Raw genomic sequence first — 19,288 nt, 5'->3', positions numbered from 1 at the left:
AATGATCCTTTATTATTTGAATGTAAACTAATTACAACCCCCACATTTGAAATCTACAGCATGATTTCATTTTCAGAGTGAATCCACTACAAATGAACAGTTGAGTATTTTGGACCAGAGAGGAAACATGATGGAGTTTTCACTCTTTTAGCCTCAAGGCTGAAAGAGTTGTTCATCCTTTCCATAAGACGCAGTATTTTTTACTTAAACTCTTTGTTTCTCTCCATCAGGGTCTTCTACTCTTCTCTGATTACCAGGCGTCGACCTTTGACTTATCGAAGCTTCCCAGCCACAGGTTTGAGGCCATGGATCACTTTGCGAAGTGCTTCCTGATCCTGCGTCTGGAGGGCAGCCGGGTGGAGGGAGGCCTTCAGAGGGCGCAGGGCGACGGCCGCGGGTGGAGAGCGGTGCGCGTGGACCTGGTGTCGCCGCCGGCGGACCGCTTCGCCTTCACGATGCTCGGCTGGACCGGCTCCCGGGTAAGGAAGCTTCTCACCATGTAGACGTGGGTTTTTAGTCTCCTTACTGATTATTTTCTAATGAGGGCGTCATATTGAACGTTAGCCCATCATAAGGGTAAAAACTTATTTCTGAATTATACGTAAAACAAAGTGTTGGCTTTAATTCCCTCTTCCACAGATGTTTGAGAGAGACTTACGAAGGTTTGCTCGACTGGAACGACGGATGCTTCTGGACAACCACGCCTTGTTTGACAAAACAAAGGTACTGTTTATTTTAGGGTGCACAAAAATGTGCTTTCAGTCTAAAACTTTATTTATTTTCATGTTTATTCATACTGGTTGTTTCATTTGGATCCAGTTCACTGCAAAAATAAAATCTTACCAAGTATTTGTGGTTTAGTTTCTACTGCAAATATCTACACTTGGAATAAGACAAAAGGAACTATGAAGTAACTTTTCAGCAAGAAATAGGAGCTTGGTTAAGTCAATAATTCCTTAATATTGATGGAAAAGTACTGGTTTCATTAGTAGGTTATAAAATAAAATAATCTGCCAATGGAACAAATGCTTTTTCGTATATATTAGGGGATTATTGAGTTAAACAAGCTCCTATTTCTTGCTGAAAAGTTACTTCATAGTTCGTTTTGCCTTACTTCAAGCATTATTTGCATTAAAAATTAGACCAAAAATACTTTTGCAGTGAAGAACTCGCTTACAGAGAGATCTGTTTTGATAAAACAAAATTACAATCACAGAAACAAAACAAGAACGAGCCAAAAACAAGAGCAAGTTTCATAAGACGGTCTCTTTTTGTCTTAAAACACATTTGAATTTCTCTTCTTCTTTAAAAAAATGCTGATTATAAGAGCAGTCATTTAAAAAAAAGGACACCAACATTTTAAACAAAGTAAAAACGATCTGGTCAACGTCTGTAGCCACCGTGAAGCTACATGCTGCTCCAGTTTTTGAATTGATTTAGATTTATGCAAAGTGTGTTGGTTTCTGAGATCTTTTATCGTTCCTTTTGTTATCAGAGGGTTTTCTTTATGATTCTTGATTCTACAGGTCCAGTGATATTCAGGCCTGGGTGTGGCTAATGAAATTAAACCAAAAAATGTTTATAATTGCAGTGAATTCATGATCTCATCAATCATGAAAACTGATGTCAGTCTGTTATGTTAGTCTGGTATCAATTTAACAGAAGCGATCTATAATGGGAACATACATTTTTAGATCATTCTACCTGAACTGGAAGAGTATCTCATTAGAAATCGTTTTAAATACAGTTTGTTGTTGTATTAACTGGTTTAACAATGTTTTGTGTCAGTAAAGATCCATGCATGCTTTAAATCGATCAGCTGGAAACAACGTCTCTGCTTTCTGTATTCTTAGATCCTGAACCAGCTCATGTCTGCATGGTAACTTTAAAGACGCCAACATTTGGCTTATTATTCAGTAAACTGACGGGAGAACAAAGAAATACACGAGAACCATCAATCTGGCTGACGGCCATCTTCCAGCCTCGGTTTTTTTCCTGAGCTTGCGACTTATTTCCGATGCATGGAGCAGACAGGCGAGCCGATTGGGTTTGGAGTCGAGTGGGACAAGGGTGTTAGGTGGATCAGCGTGCAGATCGACAGGGAAGAAACCCTGTCACTGCAGCGTCCCGTCAGCGGCTCCCCGGGGACGGAGGTCAGAGTCCCGGGATCAGCGGGCGGCAGCTCCCTGACAGATATTATACACGGCCAGCCAACTCAGATGGCGTTTATTCAAATGCAAGGGCAGAGCTGCGCCTGCTGACAGTGCAGTCACCCATGCGCTGGGGTGGGTAAGAGGGTAAAACACACAAACAATCTTTCCTTTCCTTCCCGTTTTGCTGAGTTCTTTACTTTGTCTGATGCAGTCGCCGCTTTGTCGACGGCTGAAGCGTCACTTCTTCTCTGAACCGCCAAGGTCAGCAGAAAGCTTCACATGTTGCTCTCAGAAAGCTCTTCACGACCCGTTTCTCATTCCGAGCCCAACATCACAGCCATAATTAACCTAATGAAGATCAATTAAGTGTCTCTGCGTCTGTCCTTCCTCCGCCTTCACACAGCTTGGCTCGTGTTCGTTCGTTCTCACTTTTTTTCTGTCCATACTGGCTGCAGTTAATTGGTTGAACGTATGGCTTAGGACAACGTGATAATAGGGCTTTCATCTTTTCCGTGTCCTTTCTAATTGGCCGTCAGTTTTGAAGGGACTTCTGCGTTGCTTGTGTGACTGGTGTCACAGAAACAGGGGGAGCGATGAAGACTTATGTCTGATTAAAAGGGAAACATCTCAGCTAAGGACCAAAGGCGGTCGTTTAGAGGACTTTAATCATCCGGGTCTCTGGGAGACTCTCAATGGACACCAGCTGGTCTCTGTCTTATTATAAAATGCTTTAAAAAAGATTAGAAGTCTACAGCATCCTAATGATCTCCACTCAATTATGAACAGACTCTGGGGAAGTCCTTGAACCGCCCTGGGAGTGTCGCACAGAAACACGCTGACTTGGGGTTCGTACATGTCAGATACATTCCTGATGTTACACATTCACTGAGAGTCAGTTTTACTGGCAGAGAAGGCGGTTATTGGCCGTTGTCGAAACATAATCCAAACCAATTACAGAAAATAACACTACAACACAAAGCTTTATGAGCGCAAGGCGATGGATGTTGACAGCTTTACTCATAAAGGTTCACATTACACAATATTCACACTGGTGTTGAGAGTATGAGCAGAGGAGAATACTTCACAGGAAAGCCACTTGAGTACGGGGGGATAATAGAAAGCAGTTTGTCTTAGTAAGGCAGGGAATGGACCGCAGTGTAATAGGTAGATAAAAAATAAATAAATTTCCACCAAAAAAAACAAATGCATCTAGTTTGAAAAGTCAAAACTTGGCTAGAAAAAAAATGTAACTTTGAGATTTATCTTTGAAATTTTTTAGAAAAAATTTTACTTTCAAAAGTCTAAAATTTTTGACATTTAAGCTTTAAAATTTCCAACATTAAGCTCAACATTTCTGACTTTTTTCTTATAAATTTTGGACTTTTTAAACTCAGACATTTCCATGTTTTTTTTTCCCACTAATTTTAGAGCTTCATCTCAAAATTTCTGGGATTTTTTTTCTTGCAAATTTTAAATTTTTGAAGTTCAGAATTTTCCATGTTTTCTTTTTCTAGAAATTTGTGAGATTAATATCAAATAATGGCTCTAATGGTTGAATCCATTTCACTTTTCTATGTTTATTTATTTTTTTATTCCAAAAATCCTAACAGATTTTCGGCATCAGAAACTTTCTTGAAACTAAAGGAAATTGTCTTAATTAGTCGTTTATACACGTGTGAAATAAAAAACCTGAGCGTTTTCTCCGTGATTTATAACTAAGGATTCGTTGTGAGTGGACATAGATATACACGACTGACATTTATTTGTCCTGTGAAAATGTCTGTGCCTCAGACGTCGGAGGTAATTACTCCAAACGATATTTCCTGAGCAGCTCAGCTGATGAACTGAAGTCTGAGTTGGTGATGCTAGCTTGGGTAGTGGACCGTCGACTGGAGGCTGGTGTGTGTGTGTGTGTGTGTGTGTGTGTGTGTCCTCTGCTGTAACTCTGAAGGTTTGTGATAATTAATATGTGTTGTGGGTTTGATGAATGAGGACAGGTGGAGGATTTCATCATTCCTAGACAGACTGACTCCCTCCCCGGGCAGTAGGGATCCATGACCCTGCCCAGCACCTCCAAAAACACACACACACCTCTGTGCGTGGCTGGATCTACCCTTGAAACTTGCTGCGTATGTGTGTGAACGATCAGCGATGCGACTCCGCCATCGCCTCGATCAAAACCCAGGTACACTTGTTAAAGATGTTTGAGCTCATTAGATTCGCCGTCGTTTGTTCCGACTGTTCATGCATACTTTCACACGCTGAATGCTCAGAGTGCACTGAATGCAGGGGATGAGGGTGTGTGCATATGTGTCTTTCTGTGCAGGTAATTACTCTACGTCATGTGCAGGAGTGTGATTAATGAGGCTCTGGTCAAAAGGCTGTGAGCGTAGATGTCCTGGCTTTGGTCCTGAAGCACATGTTCAGATATGAAAGGTTCATTTATATTTTCTTTCTTTTTACGCCGACATCCTCCAGCTCTGCAGTTCAGCTTCAAACGAACCATCAAACATGAACAGAAAACTGCTGAAACGGCAGCCAGGCATCAAATCAGAACAGGGACTCAGGCAGACGGAGGAAAGTTGTGTTTTGGCTTCTCAACACCTTCTTACAAATTGTTACTTCTCTGGTCTATAATAATTTCTAGCTTAACTGGATTCACTGGGAAAGTGTTTCTCTTTTCTAAGTTCAGTTGTGTGTAAAATACTTTAAATTTATATCTAATCAAATTAAGTTTAGTTGCGTTAAATGACTGTGATTACATGTAATTGGACTTGAATTAAAGCTTTCTGTTGATTCCCTGCACGTTGTAACCAAGGCTTGAATATCTAGAACTAAAATAAACGTGGCACATAGGCCATTTTATAACACAAACAAGTAACCATGTTAACCTCAGTTTTATAAAATGCTGCATATGTTAAACATAACTTTAAAGAAATTTGACTTGATGCCTTGAAATTGGGTCTCTGTCTCTTTAAGAAGCTCCCATTCAGTTTCCAACCGTTCTTAGCAGCGTTGCTGTTTGTCTGATAAGCCCAGAGCATTAGCAGTTCCAGCATAATTAAAATGATCTTATTAATTAATTTAAAGTGTTACAGTCTTTGCCTTAAAATTAATACATCAAATCCAGTCAATAAAAAAATATTTGCACATTTCAGGAACAAGGCAGTTCAAACATTACATACACATGAAAATGACTGTAAACGTTTCAATGCACTCTACACTTTATACAAAATCACACTGCAATAATGTAATTAAAATACTCAATGATTCTAACAATCTCATCAGTAAGTTAAGGGGCAGCCACTCCAAAATATAACAAATAACTCTCCTTCCTTNGTTACCAGCAAAATTTGTTGTATTTTGCCGAAATACAAAGAAATCCTCAGAAATATTGGCTGTTATGAAAGTAAACACAAAAAGGACATTTTTAATTAATCATTAAACACCAGGAGTTGCTTCAAGAGCTACTGCAGATTCTTTTGAAGGAGTTTTAATTGGCTAAATGGAAATCATTCTGCAGGTTGGTCCCCCAGTTTTTGATGAAAGTCATAAAATCTTTAATTTAAAAGTGCTGATAATTCTAAGTTAGTTCGGTTATCCACAGGGCACTTCAGTACGACTTCGACTGCGTCAAGCACAGGGCGAAAAGCTGAATTTAATTCAGCTCTCTCTGTCAAATTATTGAGTCTTTGATTTGAAGTTCCAGCATGCTGCTCCGCTCCTCCGCCGCCCTTCCAGCAGCGGATGAGTGGACAATAGCGGGGCAATTGCACTGGGCTTTGGGGAGCAGCCGTTTTGAAAGTTCCCCCCTCGCCCCCGGCCGGCTGGTTGGTGCTCACAGGTGGCGTCTGCATCGAGGACAGCAGGCCCGCCTGGAAGGAGGGCCGCGCTTTGCTAGCTGAGAATGAGGGAGGAGAAGTTTAATTTAGCTGTTGTTGGCATGTGGACTCTAAGGGGTGTCACAAGCACACTTCCTGACAGACAAGTCAGCCAAAATGGGGGTAATATTGGGGCTTCTGCCCTCTAAATACCCTGCTGGCATGTGAGGAGAGATGGGAAAATTGCCATTCAGACAGAGACACGAGGTTATATTTTGACACCATGCCCTGCAAAAGTTAAAAATGGTTTAAAGGTTGTTGCAAAAAGTGAATAAAATGCTAGATTTTTATTTTTTTTTAACGTTTATTCTCTGGAATTGTGACACTCAAAATTATTGTCTGATTGTCGATGTGAGGCCCAACAAATTTTCCTTCACACGCAGAACAAGGCGGGTTTCGCCACGATGCTCCACTTGATACATTGCTGGGTTAAAGACATGTGACCTGGATGATGCTCGGCATTCAGAGGGGGTCAGGACGTGGAAAATAACATGAAAATGACGTTCATCTTTAGAACGGTTGGAACAACCGTACAGGGCATTTTGAATGTGGGTGAACAGAAGTAAACAGGCTGCATTTACTACTTCCTGAAACCATCTGCACTGCGTGACGTCGATGCTGCGTCATCTGAAACCCAGCGATAGCTCGTTAACGATACCTGAAATATCTAAAGGTGGAGTTCATGTCTAACTTCTTCCACCCCGACTCTTTTTATTTTACCAGTGGTAATATTCAAGGCAGAGTAGTGGAGCAGAAAAGTACATCAACAAATCAACAAGGAGACGTAGGTATTTTGAACCTTCAAACATGTTGTTGCATTTAGATCCACTAACTGAGCGCAGACGACCATGTGTCAAATTAAAAGCTTGCTGCAACAATCCAATAAGCTTTAATTCAGTAAGCTTCATGATATCTATTTATAGGAGCTCACATGTTTACCGAACTCATGCAATAGATAAATCTGTGCGAAAGTCAACTTAGTAAATAAAAAAACAAACAAACATCGATCTGCTTTGTCTATAAATCATCCGATGTATGAAATGGGGCTGAGGAGGGCGGCCTGCAGATAATCAAAAGCCAGAGGGAAAGTTTATTTTTTCCTCTCCATCTTGTCTTGTATTTGCCAAACAAGATGCTGCATTTCATTAGACGTACTTAGCGGCTCTCAGGCCGAATTATTGTCAGTGTTTATTACTGCTGAGTATTCCTGGAACATTAACCTGGTAATTGCTACATGGGCAAAACTATTTTCAGGAACTGAAACTGATTTAAAGTTTTTGCTTCCTTCCTTCCCTTAGACTTTCCCAGTTTGGTCTATTTTATTATGGGCTGCATGCGGTTTGTTAATGGTTGATTTTGCCCACTGAACTGGATTGTTTTCCCTTTTGCTTGACCAACTACATGAAAGCTTAGAGTGCATCTAGGCACATGAAGATTAGACTAAACAGGCAAAAGAACAAATCCGGTGCTGCTATTCCTTTTTTTTGAGGAGTGGTTAAAAAAATCATAAGTTTGCAGAAGGTCAAGAAAATTATTCCTGCATGGGTTTACAGAAATCTGGAGTGAGTCAAAGGTTAAGGCGATTACAAGGATGATTTCCAACCAGAGGGTCTGAGAGGTCGGCATCAAGAGGAAGAGAAAAAACTGGCCTGCAGCTAAATTCACAGATTTAAGCAATTCAGAATAAAACCCGTATTTCTGAAATGCCATTTTCTGAACTCTCCTGACTGATGGGTTATATTTAGATCAGTCTTTCTCAAACTGTGTGGCGCCCCCTAGTGGTCCACAAGGCAACCGTGACGTCAGTTCAAGGTGTGAAGCTACAGGTAGCTTATCACTCAAAAGAAAAGCTGAAGATACGGGTGGAAGAAAACGGCAGGGCTGTTTATATGATCGGAGGACGCCAAGAGAATGTCGGAGTATCGTTTATGAGCAATTCGATTCTTTTGAACAGTTCTATGCCGACTCATGACTCAGTTAGTGAGAACTGTTCTCTACTTTTTACGACTTTTGCTTATGATTTGCTTTTAATTAAAATTATGAAATTAAATTAATTAAATACAACAGATAAACAATTGATAGTTTATAATTTTTATCTTTAAAGGTGCAGAAGCAACTCAAGTACATTTATCTTTTATTGTGCTTCTAAATGACATATAGGTTTAAATGTTATTAATGCACACAACAGGTGGTAGAAAAGAACAACTTCTTTTTTTGACTTCCATGTATTTGACATGATTAGAAAGCGTAGAATCTGTAAGTAACTCAAAGCGCCCTGAATGTAAGTGTTCATGACTTTTTTGTGTCCATTCACGTTTACTTAATGCCTTTGTTCATTAGGATGAACTAAAATAGTTTCATTTTAGGTTATGTTGTTGTTGCAGGGTAGTTTTCATGTTAAGTGTTTGTTAAATGATTTAAAAGGTCCTCAGCCTGAAACAGGTTGAGAAACACTGATTTAGATCCCCTCTAACAGTGGATTTAAAGTTTAGAAAGATTGAAAGACCTTTCCTATAAAATCTGAGTCAAAACATTGAGGTTAGTGGCTGTAGTTTGACAAACTGTGGAAAAGTTCAAGGTGTCTGAATACCTTTGGGAGGCAACATATGGCCAGAGGCAAACGTCAACCTTTACCTAACGGCTATCTGCTATGCCGACCTCTGACCTCAACACAAAGTAATTACAGAAGGTGTTAAATTATAAACTCTGTATTTTCTTGATGCATTTGGAGGGAGTGTCAGAAAACCAGCGAGAATCCACGGCTGTTTGTTATTGAGTATGTAAGACCAAGCAGCACCAGAAGGGAAAGTATAGAGTCTCAAGTGAGGATTAATGACAAAATTAAAGAATATACGCAGAAAAGGAGATTTGATTGGTTTGGTAATTTGTGTTAAAATATTGTCACCATGAGAGGAATGTCTCTCACAGTTTCTCCTGTAAACTCAAATATTATCCCTGCAGATAGAAATGTCATCACCGTAGGTATCAATGTCAAAACTACAGGTGAGGATATCACCTTGGGTAATAACAGGTCTTCAGCTGCTTTTTTCTGAGATGTCACATCTCAGAAAATATCCAATTATTACCCCCAGAGCCAGCTAAAGACTTAAAAAGACACGACTCCATGTTGTGAAAACACTGCCCAGTAAAAAATGGGCATCTAGAAATGGACCGATTCACCGCATTTAAGTCATGTTTAAGCAGAGGTGGATGAGGAATAGCTTCCTAAGCTGGGATCAGAGTGGAGGATTTAAAGAAACTCAACATATCTCACATTTTCAGGCCGTCAGCTGCAGATTTAACTCATAATACCTTGTCTTAGGCTCCACAAGAAGCTTGCACCTACCAGGGAGATAAGGACAGGAAATGACAGATTACAAGAGTCACTCGGATTTGTAAATAGGATTTGGAAAATTGGACCACCTCGAATGTTGCAAACATGAGCTTTCTCTCTGCGTGCCGACACAAAGTTAAGACGAGTACGGCGCTAACATTTCCAGCATATGGAGGAAACGGAGAGGAAAATCTAGAAAGCTGACACCTGTGACCACAAGGTGAACAGTTTAAAAAGAAAAATGTATAACTCATTGTTCTTTATAGTCACATTCCTAAAAAAAGGCTCGTCATTTTTCACCAAAAGTTTTTTTTGCTATAAAAAACAAGTGATTTTTTTTTTCAAAATCCCCTTTTTATTAGAATGTCCTAGTCAAAGTTTAAGCCAAAATTCAGGTCAGAAGCTTTACAAAAGCTTGAAAAATAAAATGTTTGCACTTACTCTCCATTCAATCTAAGCTTGAACAAAAGGTTGTCTCTGAATGTTCACAGCTGTACTGAATCTCCCCAAACATTGAATTTTCTTTTGAGATAAAATCAGGTGTCAATGTGCAGATAATTCACCAAATCATTTCATTTCTGTTATCAATCATAACATACAAATGTATATTAATTAGCTGAAAGACGTAATCCTGACCGCTCCATGCAGTTATTTATGTGATCTTTTACAAACTGCTGTTAATGTCTGCCATTTTATATATATATATATATAAATGAATCAATCAGGACCATAACATAAAATCATCTGATCAACGGAAACAACCATTCTGTATTCTACATGTTTGCTTGTTCTCCTCTGTTTCTACATGCAAATGTTTTCTCTTCTTTCACCAAAATCAAACCAGAAACAGCAGAAAGTTGTCAGACGCAGTGCAAAACAAACGATTTATTGATCTAAAAAGTATCCATGGATGCACACGGCATTTCAAAGTGCAGTGGAAGGATTTTTTTCTTGTTCATTATAGACTTTGTTTAAAGAAACGGGCAGCAGCAGGTAAAAACAGAGAAGCTCCTGTGGAACATTTCGCTGCCCTTCGCCTTGCTTGTCATTACTGATTCCCATTCATTCGCCTCCAGTCTGTGTCCAGGCGCCGTAATTAGGATAAATGTGTTTATCAGTTCCCTGTCCATGTTAATACGGTGGCCGCGCAACAGGTCTGACTTCATTTTTTCTGCTTCCTTTTCCTCCTCTAAGAGAACTGTCACTCAGCATTACCACGACTGGAGTTTCTTTGTTTGCACAAATTTCAATTTTTTTCTGTGTCAGTCAAAAACGGGTTTAAGGAATTTTTCATTTCAGGGATTTGCTTTGATCAGAGCGGTCCGAATGGTTTCTCCGGTGTGTCGCTGAGTCGGTTATGAAAGACTAGGAGCCTTGCAGAAAGGTAAATCAAAGTGGACTCAGAATGGATAAAATAGAGGCAAAGTTGATGATCTGTGATGTTAAAATGTGCTTATCTTGCACTGCAAATATTCTCTGAAATGTCCTGTCAGTTTACATTTTCTCCTATAAATATCTAAAAGACCTGTCCCACCCTCCAGATGAGCTGTTGAATTAACTTCATTTTGCCCTAAAACAAGATGACTGTCAGCTGCAGCTGCCAGGAAACGATGTTCCCAGGACAGGCGGACAGTGCAAATACGAAACGTTAATTTTAAGGTAGAGTTGCCATGTGACCGGGTCGTTTCTCTTAGAGGTCAGGGAAACAATTAAGAGACTTTAATGAGGAGGGTTGGGGAGTGTGAAATGGGAGGGCTGCTGTAATAATGGAGGACTGTGATGGAGAAAGGCCGGTCATGTGGAGCCATTTAAAAATGCCCTTACTTTGCTGGTTCCATTCTGTTTTACTAACATCGACAGTTTTGTCTTTAAAGCAGATTGGAGACTGTATCTACACTTAGGATTGGGAGAATGGGAATATTCCTTGAATTTTGGTCAGTTTTTGTTGTGATGACGCTTCTTGGCAATAAAACCTACACCGTTGAAAAAAGATTGCTTAATTCCCTTTAAATGGTGTTACGTTTGAATGGAAAATGCATTTCTGGATTGCGTCCATGAAGTTCTTGCCAAATCTTCTCTGCCAAAGCTAAATAAAACATTTGCTGGAGGCGTGGTGGGGGCATCATCTCCCTTTCTGGAAAATAAGGCTAATCACCACTGGAGGCAATCCCAATCCTCAGAGACATCAAGATGAGATATCGATAATTATTGATACATATCTTCACTCTTAGGGACCAGACTATCGCCCAGGATGAACACGGTCTTCTCCACTTAGTGTGGTTAACTAAAGTATCTCCAGATTAATTTATGCGCTCAGGTTAAGGTATAAGATATTGATTATCTTCATCACTGGACTTGTTTGTGAGTGGGATGTATTTTAGTGCAACGTATTACTTGAAAGATCTTTCAAGTGTCGATACAAGCATAAAAATCAGCATATGTTTTTCATATTTCCCATTAGCAACTTAAATTTCCGGATGAAAGCCAGTTTTCAAGATGGCCGCCGTTTTGGAGCCAATTATTGTCTTAAAATGTTACTCATTTTCATGACTTGGATGAACTTTGTCATATGTTTTAAACTTTGGTCATCTTATTCATAAACTTTAAAGTGGTAAGATGAAGCAAATTCAGAAACCTCCAGCCGTCAACTGGAAGGTGATGAAGATGTGAGACATATACTGAGGCAGTCGTCTTAATGGTTAGCGTTAGCTCCTGCTAATGTTTTACGTGTTTAGCGGGTTAGCATTAGCGAAGCTAACATTCTTGTTTACCAAATTAGTAATTAGTGAACTTCCCTTTTTGTTTGCTGTGCCACTTGCGGAGGAATAACTACTGTCGATTTTAGTGCAACCGTATTATTCTCCATGACAACCATGGTGGCCATTTTGAAAAAAGGAAACACAAATCAAGAAAATGTAACTGATTTCTATGGTTCTAAATATAAAGTCAGGTAATATAAAGTCACATTCATCTAATTCAGTGTAAAAAATAAATTTTCCATGACAACCATGATGGTTGTTGAAAAATCAAAACATTGTCAATAAATATGATTTCTATGTGTAAAATCAGGTTTAATTTGACAGTAAAAGTATTCGTCTGTGATAAATATTGGCAAATTTAGTGCAAAAATAAATTTTCCTTGATGGCGATGGCGGCCATCTTGAATTTTTTGCTGTTGGTAAAATTACAGGAAGATGTAAAAAATGTGTCATTCTGTAGGATGATTGGCCCTGTTTCTCAGCTACAGTTGAATATTTCATGACTTTTAAAGCATTAATGTGTTTACATCATAAAAATTGGGGTAAATTGATTCTTTAGATAGGAAGAACTACTGAAATGAACTGACTGCGCCTGTATTTATCACCGTAGTTCAGCAGATCTGGAGATTCTGGACAGGCTACCACTTCCTGTATCACAAGAATTAAACTCAGCTTTTCATTGTTTCATTATGTGTGTTTACCAAGTAGCTGTTGAAGAGCTGGGGAATTAGCCAAATCAGATATGGTAACCCCAAAAGTGTCTCAGCTGGAAATGTCAGAGGTTGTTCTCAGAGAAATGATCTCGACTGGATAAGCAGAACGTATCCAATTTCTAGACAATCCATTCTGCTCAGACGCTTTACTCAAATTCAAAAGAGGAGAAACCAGCATGTTACCAGGATTCGTCTCCTCAGGACTCTGAATGTCTGTATTTGGTTTCAAACATAAAATAATCGTTGAGATATCTCAGTCTGGAGCAAAGCTATCACTTACCAATACTATTCATGTGTAGAAAAGGCATCTTTCTGCAAACAATACTGCAAAAATCAAAGCGGAATGCAATCTTAATTACCAGATATAATCGGATATCCTTCGCTATCAAAATAGATGAAAACAAATGGTGAAGCAAGTGAATGAAGAGCATTTTGTTGTTTAAATAAGATAAAATCCAGAACAAACGTTGGTCGGTTTGGTTTTACCAACAGTTTTCTTCTCCAACATCACCTTTTGTGTGTCAAACAAGGCAACCCTGTAACATCAAAGAGAACGGAGCAAATACAGAACAAAATAAATAAAATAAACATGAGCTGCAATTTATATGCTAACAGGATGGGAGTATTTCTGAATAGCTTCCATGTGAAGCATGAAAGGGGAGGCAGCTCGGGGCAACAGCATTTAATACGGACATATAGTGGAGAAACAAAGGAAATAGACTACAGGAAAGAAGAATTAGCATTGGCTCAGAAGGAAGATCGGATTTAAGAATGTTGATTTTTCAATCCCAAGCTTCCTCTTTATCTGATTTACTCATTTCTGTAAATTGACAGGGAATGATTCTTTTGCTTCCAGGTGTACCAGGCTCCAACCGAACAGATAGTCCGACAATTCAGCCAGTTAATATCAACGCTAGTCCTTTTTCTAAAGAGTAAAAAGATGTGATATTCTGTCACAGGTAATTTATTTATTTATTTTTGTTGGAGGAGTCAATGTCTCAGAATCTAAAAACCAATAAATACATAAATGTTGTTATTTTGCTGTTCTCAAAGACGGGACACGGTTCAGATCCAGAACAAAACTGCAGTTTGTTGCTCTAATATCAATGTCATTAATTTATGAATAAAAGGAAAACTTCTCTCTCTGCAGGGTTTGACCTCACAGGGTTAAAAAAAACCTGAGTTAAATTATCAACAAGTCATATGAAAACATGGAGGAACTGATGTTCAGTAAACGATAGGATGCTGTATGTGTTGAGTCAGATAGACTTTTAAATCACTTTAAGGTTTTACTTTTTGCTCTAAATGTCCTCCATCAACACAACTTACTATAATTTTAACATGTGTTTTAGATGAAGTATTATTAATTTACTGAATTAACCTATACCTAGTTCTGGCAGCTGAACTAGGTATAAGACAAACAGAAATAACAGTAAAAATATTCACATTATTAGTTAGCATGCTAACTCCACATAGGAATCCACGAGGCTAATATTTGGAAATGCTGATATCGACCACCGTGCAGCTTTTAAATAATGAAGGAAAATGAGACATTTACTAAAAGTTTCCAGCAAATATAAAGAATTCATGTAGCTGCTGTGTGCTTGTAATTACACGATTGTTTTCTGCAAATTGGTGTGTAATAATGTTGAAAAAATTATTACTTTACAACTAAAAATAGAGCAGCTTAGCAACACAAACAAACCGTTGTAGGTATTCAGAGGAATTTCTTTTGCTTGAAAGTTGTAACAAAATGTGATTAAATGGTTTTGGACCTTTGAATATGGAGGAGGTGATACAATTTATATTTATATTATTGTTTTAAATAAATGCAATCGGTGTATTTTATGGTATTTTTTTAGGCTTATGATACAATAATGATGTCAAACTGTCCTGACAGGTCTGTGGTTTGCTGTGTGAAAGTCAGTCAGTCTCTAAGAGCGACTGCTAAATAAATCAGAATGGTCATCTGTTCAGTTTTCACAGCAGGACAAGTAACCTCAGCGATAAATCACATTGCTTCCTGCTGCGCAGTGAAGGGAAGGAGTGCTGGCAGCGCGGCGAGTTCGGTTGAAAAATAGACCAAAAATTAAGCTGAATTACAAGCTGAGGAAGAAGGATGAACACATGTAGCAGAGGGGAATTTGAGTAATGTAAAAGAACATTATCTTTTCCCTTAAACTCTCCCATCTCTTCCCCCCGTCACCATCCCCAGCTCAGCCGCCCATCCACCCACACGCTGCCTGTTACCGCAGCCTAATGGGTGAAAATAAAGGATGGGAAGTATTTATAGATCCCATTGAGCTTGTGTTTTGCATTACTAAAGAATGGAATTCAATAGCAAGCTATTATCCTCTAAATCCAGCAACCTGCAGTCTGTTTTTCTTTTTTCTTTCTCTGGGCTTTCTGCGTGAAGACGAGAAACGGTTTGAGTCTGTGAACTCCTGGGAGAAAAGATCAGAGGTTTGGGGTTGGGAATGCTCCTGGACAACGACGTGAATCGGTTCGTTCGGCAGACGTGTCCACTTCCATTATTGATGAAACCAAATGGCAGAGGATTTTTAGGAAGGCCTGGTGGTTAGTTGTGTCTGCCTGTCATGTAACATTAATTGACACTGCTGCTGCTGCAGCTCTGAGAAGCCCTCAGTCCAGAACTCCTATTTCAGTTTACCCCATGATTTATTTACAGCAACACTCAACTGAACAGTCATTAGGTTGCTTCAGGTTGGCTCTGTAGTCTCGGCTCTGACTTGCTTCTGAAAATGGACAGAATCACTCAGGAGCCTGGAAAAGAGAAAATTCACCATAAAACTGCCTGAACTAAACCACAGAACATCATCAATAAGCAATCAATCAATTAATCGCATGACAAATTAAAACGAGCTCCATAATTTAAATTCTGATTATTAATATTTTCTGAAGGGGAATTTTATTTATAATCCATTTTATTTATGGTTTTGCTTGTTTGGTGGTTTTTATTTATTTTTATCTTGTGTCGCAAATCTTCCAGTTCCAGTGTGAAGTCTTTACAAATTTACTGTTTTTTTTTATTTGAGACAGTAAATTGACTTTATGCCATTATCAATACATTGCTTGAAGTTGGTTTCAAAATTATTGCGATAAATATTATCATTTATCGCAATAATTATTGCCGCAATTTATCGTTCAGTAAAATTTATCGTGACAAATTTCAGTGACAAAATTGATCAAAGCAAACTTTCAATTTTGTTTCAAGTTTTTGATATTTACAAAAATACTTTTGATTGATCAAAAATGGAAATACATTTTGTATGAAATATTTTGTAAATATTTTTGTATTCTATCAATTGCACCCTATTGGGGTAATTTATCATCCACCAAAATTTATTGAGACAAAATTCAATGACAGAATTTATCAAAACAAGCTTTAAATTGTGTTTCAATATAACTTTCAATTAAAATTAAAAGTTTTATCAGAATAAAATTGTTTTAGCAAAAAATATTTCCAAAAATATTGCGTAAATGTTTTTACAAAAATATTTACAGTTTGCAAAAACATTTACAAAAATGTACATATTTTTATAAATATTTCCAAAAATGCTTATCTTTCAAAAATATTTTAGAATCTTACAAAAACATAATATATTTTTGTATTCTAACAGTTGCAGTACAAAGTAGCCAGTTTGTGTTTATCTCATTGTAAATATCACCATATTTATGTTTTTATTGTCGACATTTCTTCCACTGTCTGGGTCTTTTTGGCTTTAATCTCATTATAAATTAGTAAATTAACAATAAATTCATTCATTCACTTTCATCCGATAATATTTGTTCCATACACTCAAACTCCTGACAATATAAATGCACGATTCCCTGAATGCCATCCCATAACATATTTATATAAATGTACATGAAAGCACTCAAGGAAGCAGCACAGCTTTTATCTGCTGGTGTCACGAGGCAGTGATTCAGTCTGCAGCCGGTTCATAAAAGGTCGGGCAGAAGCTATTCCGAGTGCGGCTTGCTGATTGGAGTCCGTCTGCACAAACATGAGAGCGAAAAGCAGAGCAGCGATGCGATGCTCTGCTTCACGCAGGGCGCCGCTCTATTATGATGCAGCCGCACAGGATGCGGCTCGCCACCTTCTGGCCCCAGCGACCGATACAGTACGCAGTCTGTGCTAAACAGGAGTACGTTAATCAGGCTGCGTGGGCTTTGACATGAGTCAGACCAAGTAACAACCTTTTCCCCTTTATTCTTTTCAGATGCAGTCCATTCATAACGACAGTTTAGTGATTCAGAGAACAGTTTAGAAGAAAAAACCCCACAGTCACTGATGCATCACTAAGAAACCTGTGATTTATCTATAAGTTTCAAACTAAACGCATTTCTGTTCAATTTAACAGTGAAAAATTGAGGTGATAATGGGATTACTGTTTACCTTGTCTTGTTATGGCTGTTGATTTTTCAGTCATAAGGAGAAGCAAACAAATGCACATTTGAAACACTGTGGGGGAAATCCTGTCAGCACCTTGTGCTTGTCTGTGCAGCAGCTTCACTCTGCAGACACAACCAGCAGAGAGCTGCACCTGGTCGCAGCTCTTCAGCCTCCAGTAAAGGAAATGTCAATAAGTGAACATAAAGTTGGAATATTAAATGTTTAAGAATTATTTCATGTCACAGAAAACACTTGGTTCTTACCATCAGAGGCTCCTTATTGTGTCCGAACAGTTTCTAAATCAGTAAACAATGCTGCAAATGTAAAAGAGAGTAGAATGGTGCATCCTTTATTTATTAATATAAAGAAATGAGTGAAGTCAAATTTTGAATCTGTGAATGTTTGTTGAAGTTGGTATTTTTTCCACCATGCCTGCATACTAGATTTAGTCAAACAGGTCTAATTGAACCGTTTCTGAGGACATCTGTTAATTTCTGCCTCTTTAAGCCAGTGTTACACATAGTGACTTTAAACAGCATGATCCTTTGAATGTCTAATGTGGAGACGTGGGGCATCGCAACAATTAACAACTCTCAGCGTCTTCCAACTTGCCAAACTCGGATATGATGTGATTCCCAGACATGTCAAATGCAACATAAAAAAATGCATCATATTATAAAATATTACACGCAGTCTTTAGAAATGCACTCTGTTTTGTAGTTATGTTAGGATAACAAAAGAAACACTGTCTTTGGTTTCTCTTTGGGGTGGTGGTTGTGTATCCTTTCTGCTGCTCTGTCATAACACAAAGCTTCCAGCTCTGCTTTTAGGTTACCTAAATATGCATAAATATGGATGTTTTTCCCTTAAATGTACTCATAAAGTTTTATTTAAATGTGTTTGTTGCTCAATCGCAGGAGCAGCTCTTATCCTGTCTTGTTTGAATTTAGGAGGGCATAAAAATTAGGTTTGCCCCTCTGGCTCCTCAAACTTTATTCCAACATTCAGGTAATAATGGACTCCTTAGAGATTAGGAGATTTCTAACGAGGCAGGGGAAGGCTGCAAACGTAACACAATTAGCCGCTGCCAAAATTAGTCATGAAATTAAGCAGTAGCTGTGAACAAGAAATCTGACAAGGTGATTTATGGGAGATCAAAAAAACATTTTGAGTGAGTGCTTTTAGTTTTACTGGGAAGATGAATGAAAGCCCTTGTTTACAGCCATCAGAGAAATGCAGCAGCTCTGATAATGACCTGTTGCTGTGCAACATCAGTGCAGATGGACAGAGAAATGAGAAGAAAACCCGTTTTTATGTTGTTACTGCAAACGTTTTGATCAGTTTCCAAAATATTTGACCAAATACACTCTATCTTTTTGCACAATGTAGTCTTTTTACTTCATTTAAAATTATTTGATGTGAATTTGTGAGACTAGTAGTGGCTCTACTTTATTTCCCCGTGATGACTGAGCTCCTAATCCTGTATTCAAAGCTAAGCCCATCTTATTTCAGCTGCTTGTATGTTGGATTTATTTATTTTTATTTTTTTTGGTCATATCACCATCTTGGAATTAAGGCTGGACAATATGGCTGAAAAAAGTGTTTCATATCAGTCAATATCGATAATTATTGATAATTTTATTTTGTTTAATTATCTACAGTACCGCCAAACTGGTGTCATTTTATCCACAGTTTCCTCTGTTGTAATATTTTTCTTTCATTTCATACTGCCATTTTGTTTTTGTTTTTGTTTTTTTTAAGGAGTTACTACAGAATCATAAACTGCTCCTGCGCCAGTTACTGGTTGTTGCTAGGTAACCAAAGGGTGAGTTAGTTGCTAGGTAACCAAAGGGTGAGTTAGTTGCTAGGTGACCAAAGAGTGAGTGAGTTAGTTGGTGCCACCAATCTTGCTTTGCTGTTAGATGTTGAGGTGTTGAGTTAGAAAACTGCAGTTCTGGATCAGAGTTCAGTGAAATGACTGAATATTCTATTAGAAGTATTTATTATATATATATATATATATATATATAT

The 19,288-nt window shown here is 38.3% G+C and overlaps 1 protein-coding gene across 1 annotated transcript in view; it reads left to right on the top strand.

The window, feature by feature from the left end:
* The first annotated feature begins 208 nt into the window (after positions 1–208).
* The window catches only part of LOC106960840 (DNA nucleotidylexotransferase-like), a 32,571-nt gene continuing 13,491 nt past the window's right edge, over positions 209–19,288 (top strand). The window contains exons 1-2 of the mRNA XM_015054188.1: positions 209–479; positions 640–723. Of these exons, the coding sequence (XP_014909674.1) occupies positions 306–479; positions 640–723 (258 nt within the window). The 5' untranslated portion in view covers positions 209–305. The remainder of the gene's footprint in view (positions 480–639; positions 724–19,288) is intronic.

The sequence above is a fragment of the Poecilia latipinna genome, unplaced genomic scaffold, assembly GCF_001443285.1.
Source record: "Poecilia latipinna isolate Pla-1442-1.1 unplaced genomic scaffold, P_latipinna-1.0 Scaffold1235, whole genome shotgun sequence".
Taxonomy (NCBI): domain Eukaryota; kingdom Metazoa; phylum Chordata; class Actinopteri; order Cyprinodontiformes; family Poeciliidae; genus Poecilia; species Poecilia latipinna.
The sequence above is the reverse complement of the archived record's forward strand: the minus strand, read 5'-3'. Positions and strand labels throughout refer to the sequence as shown.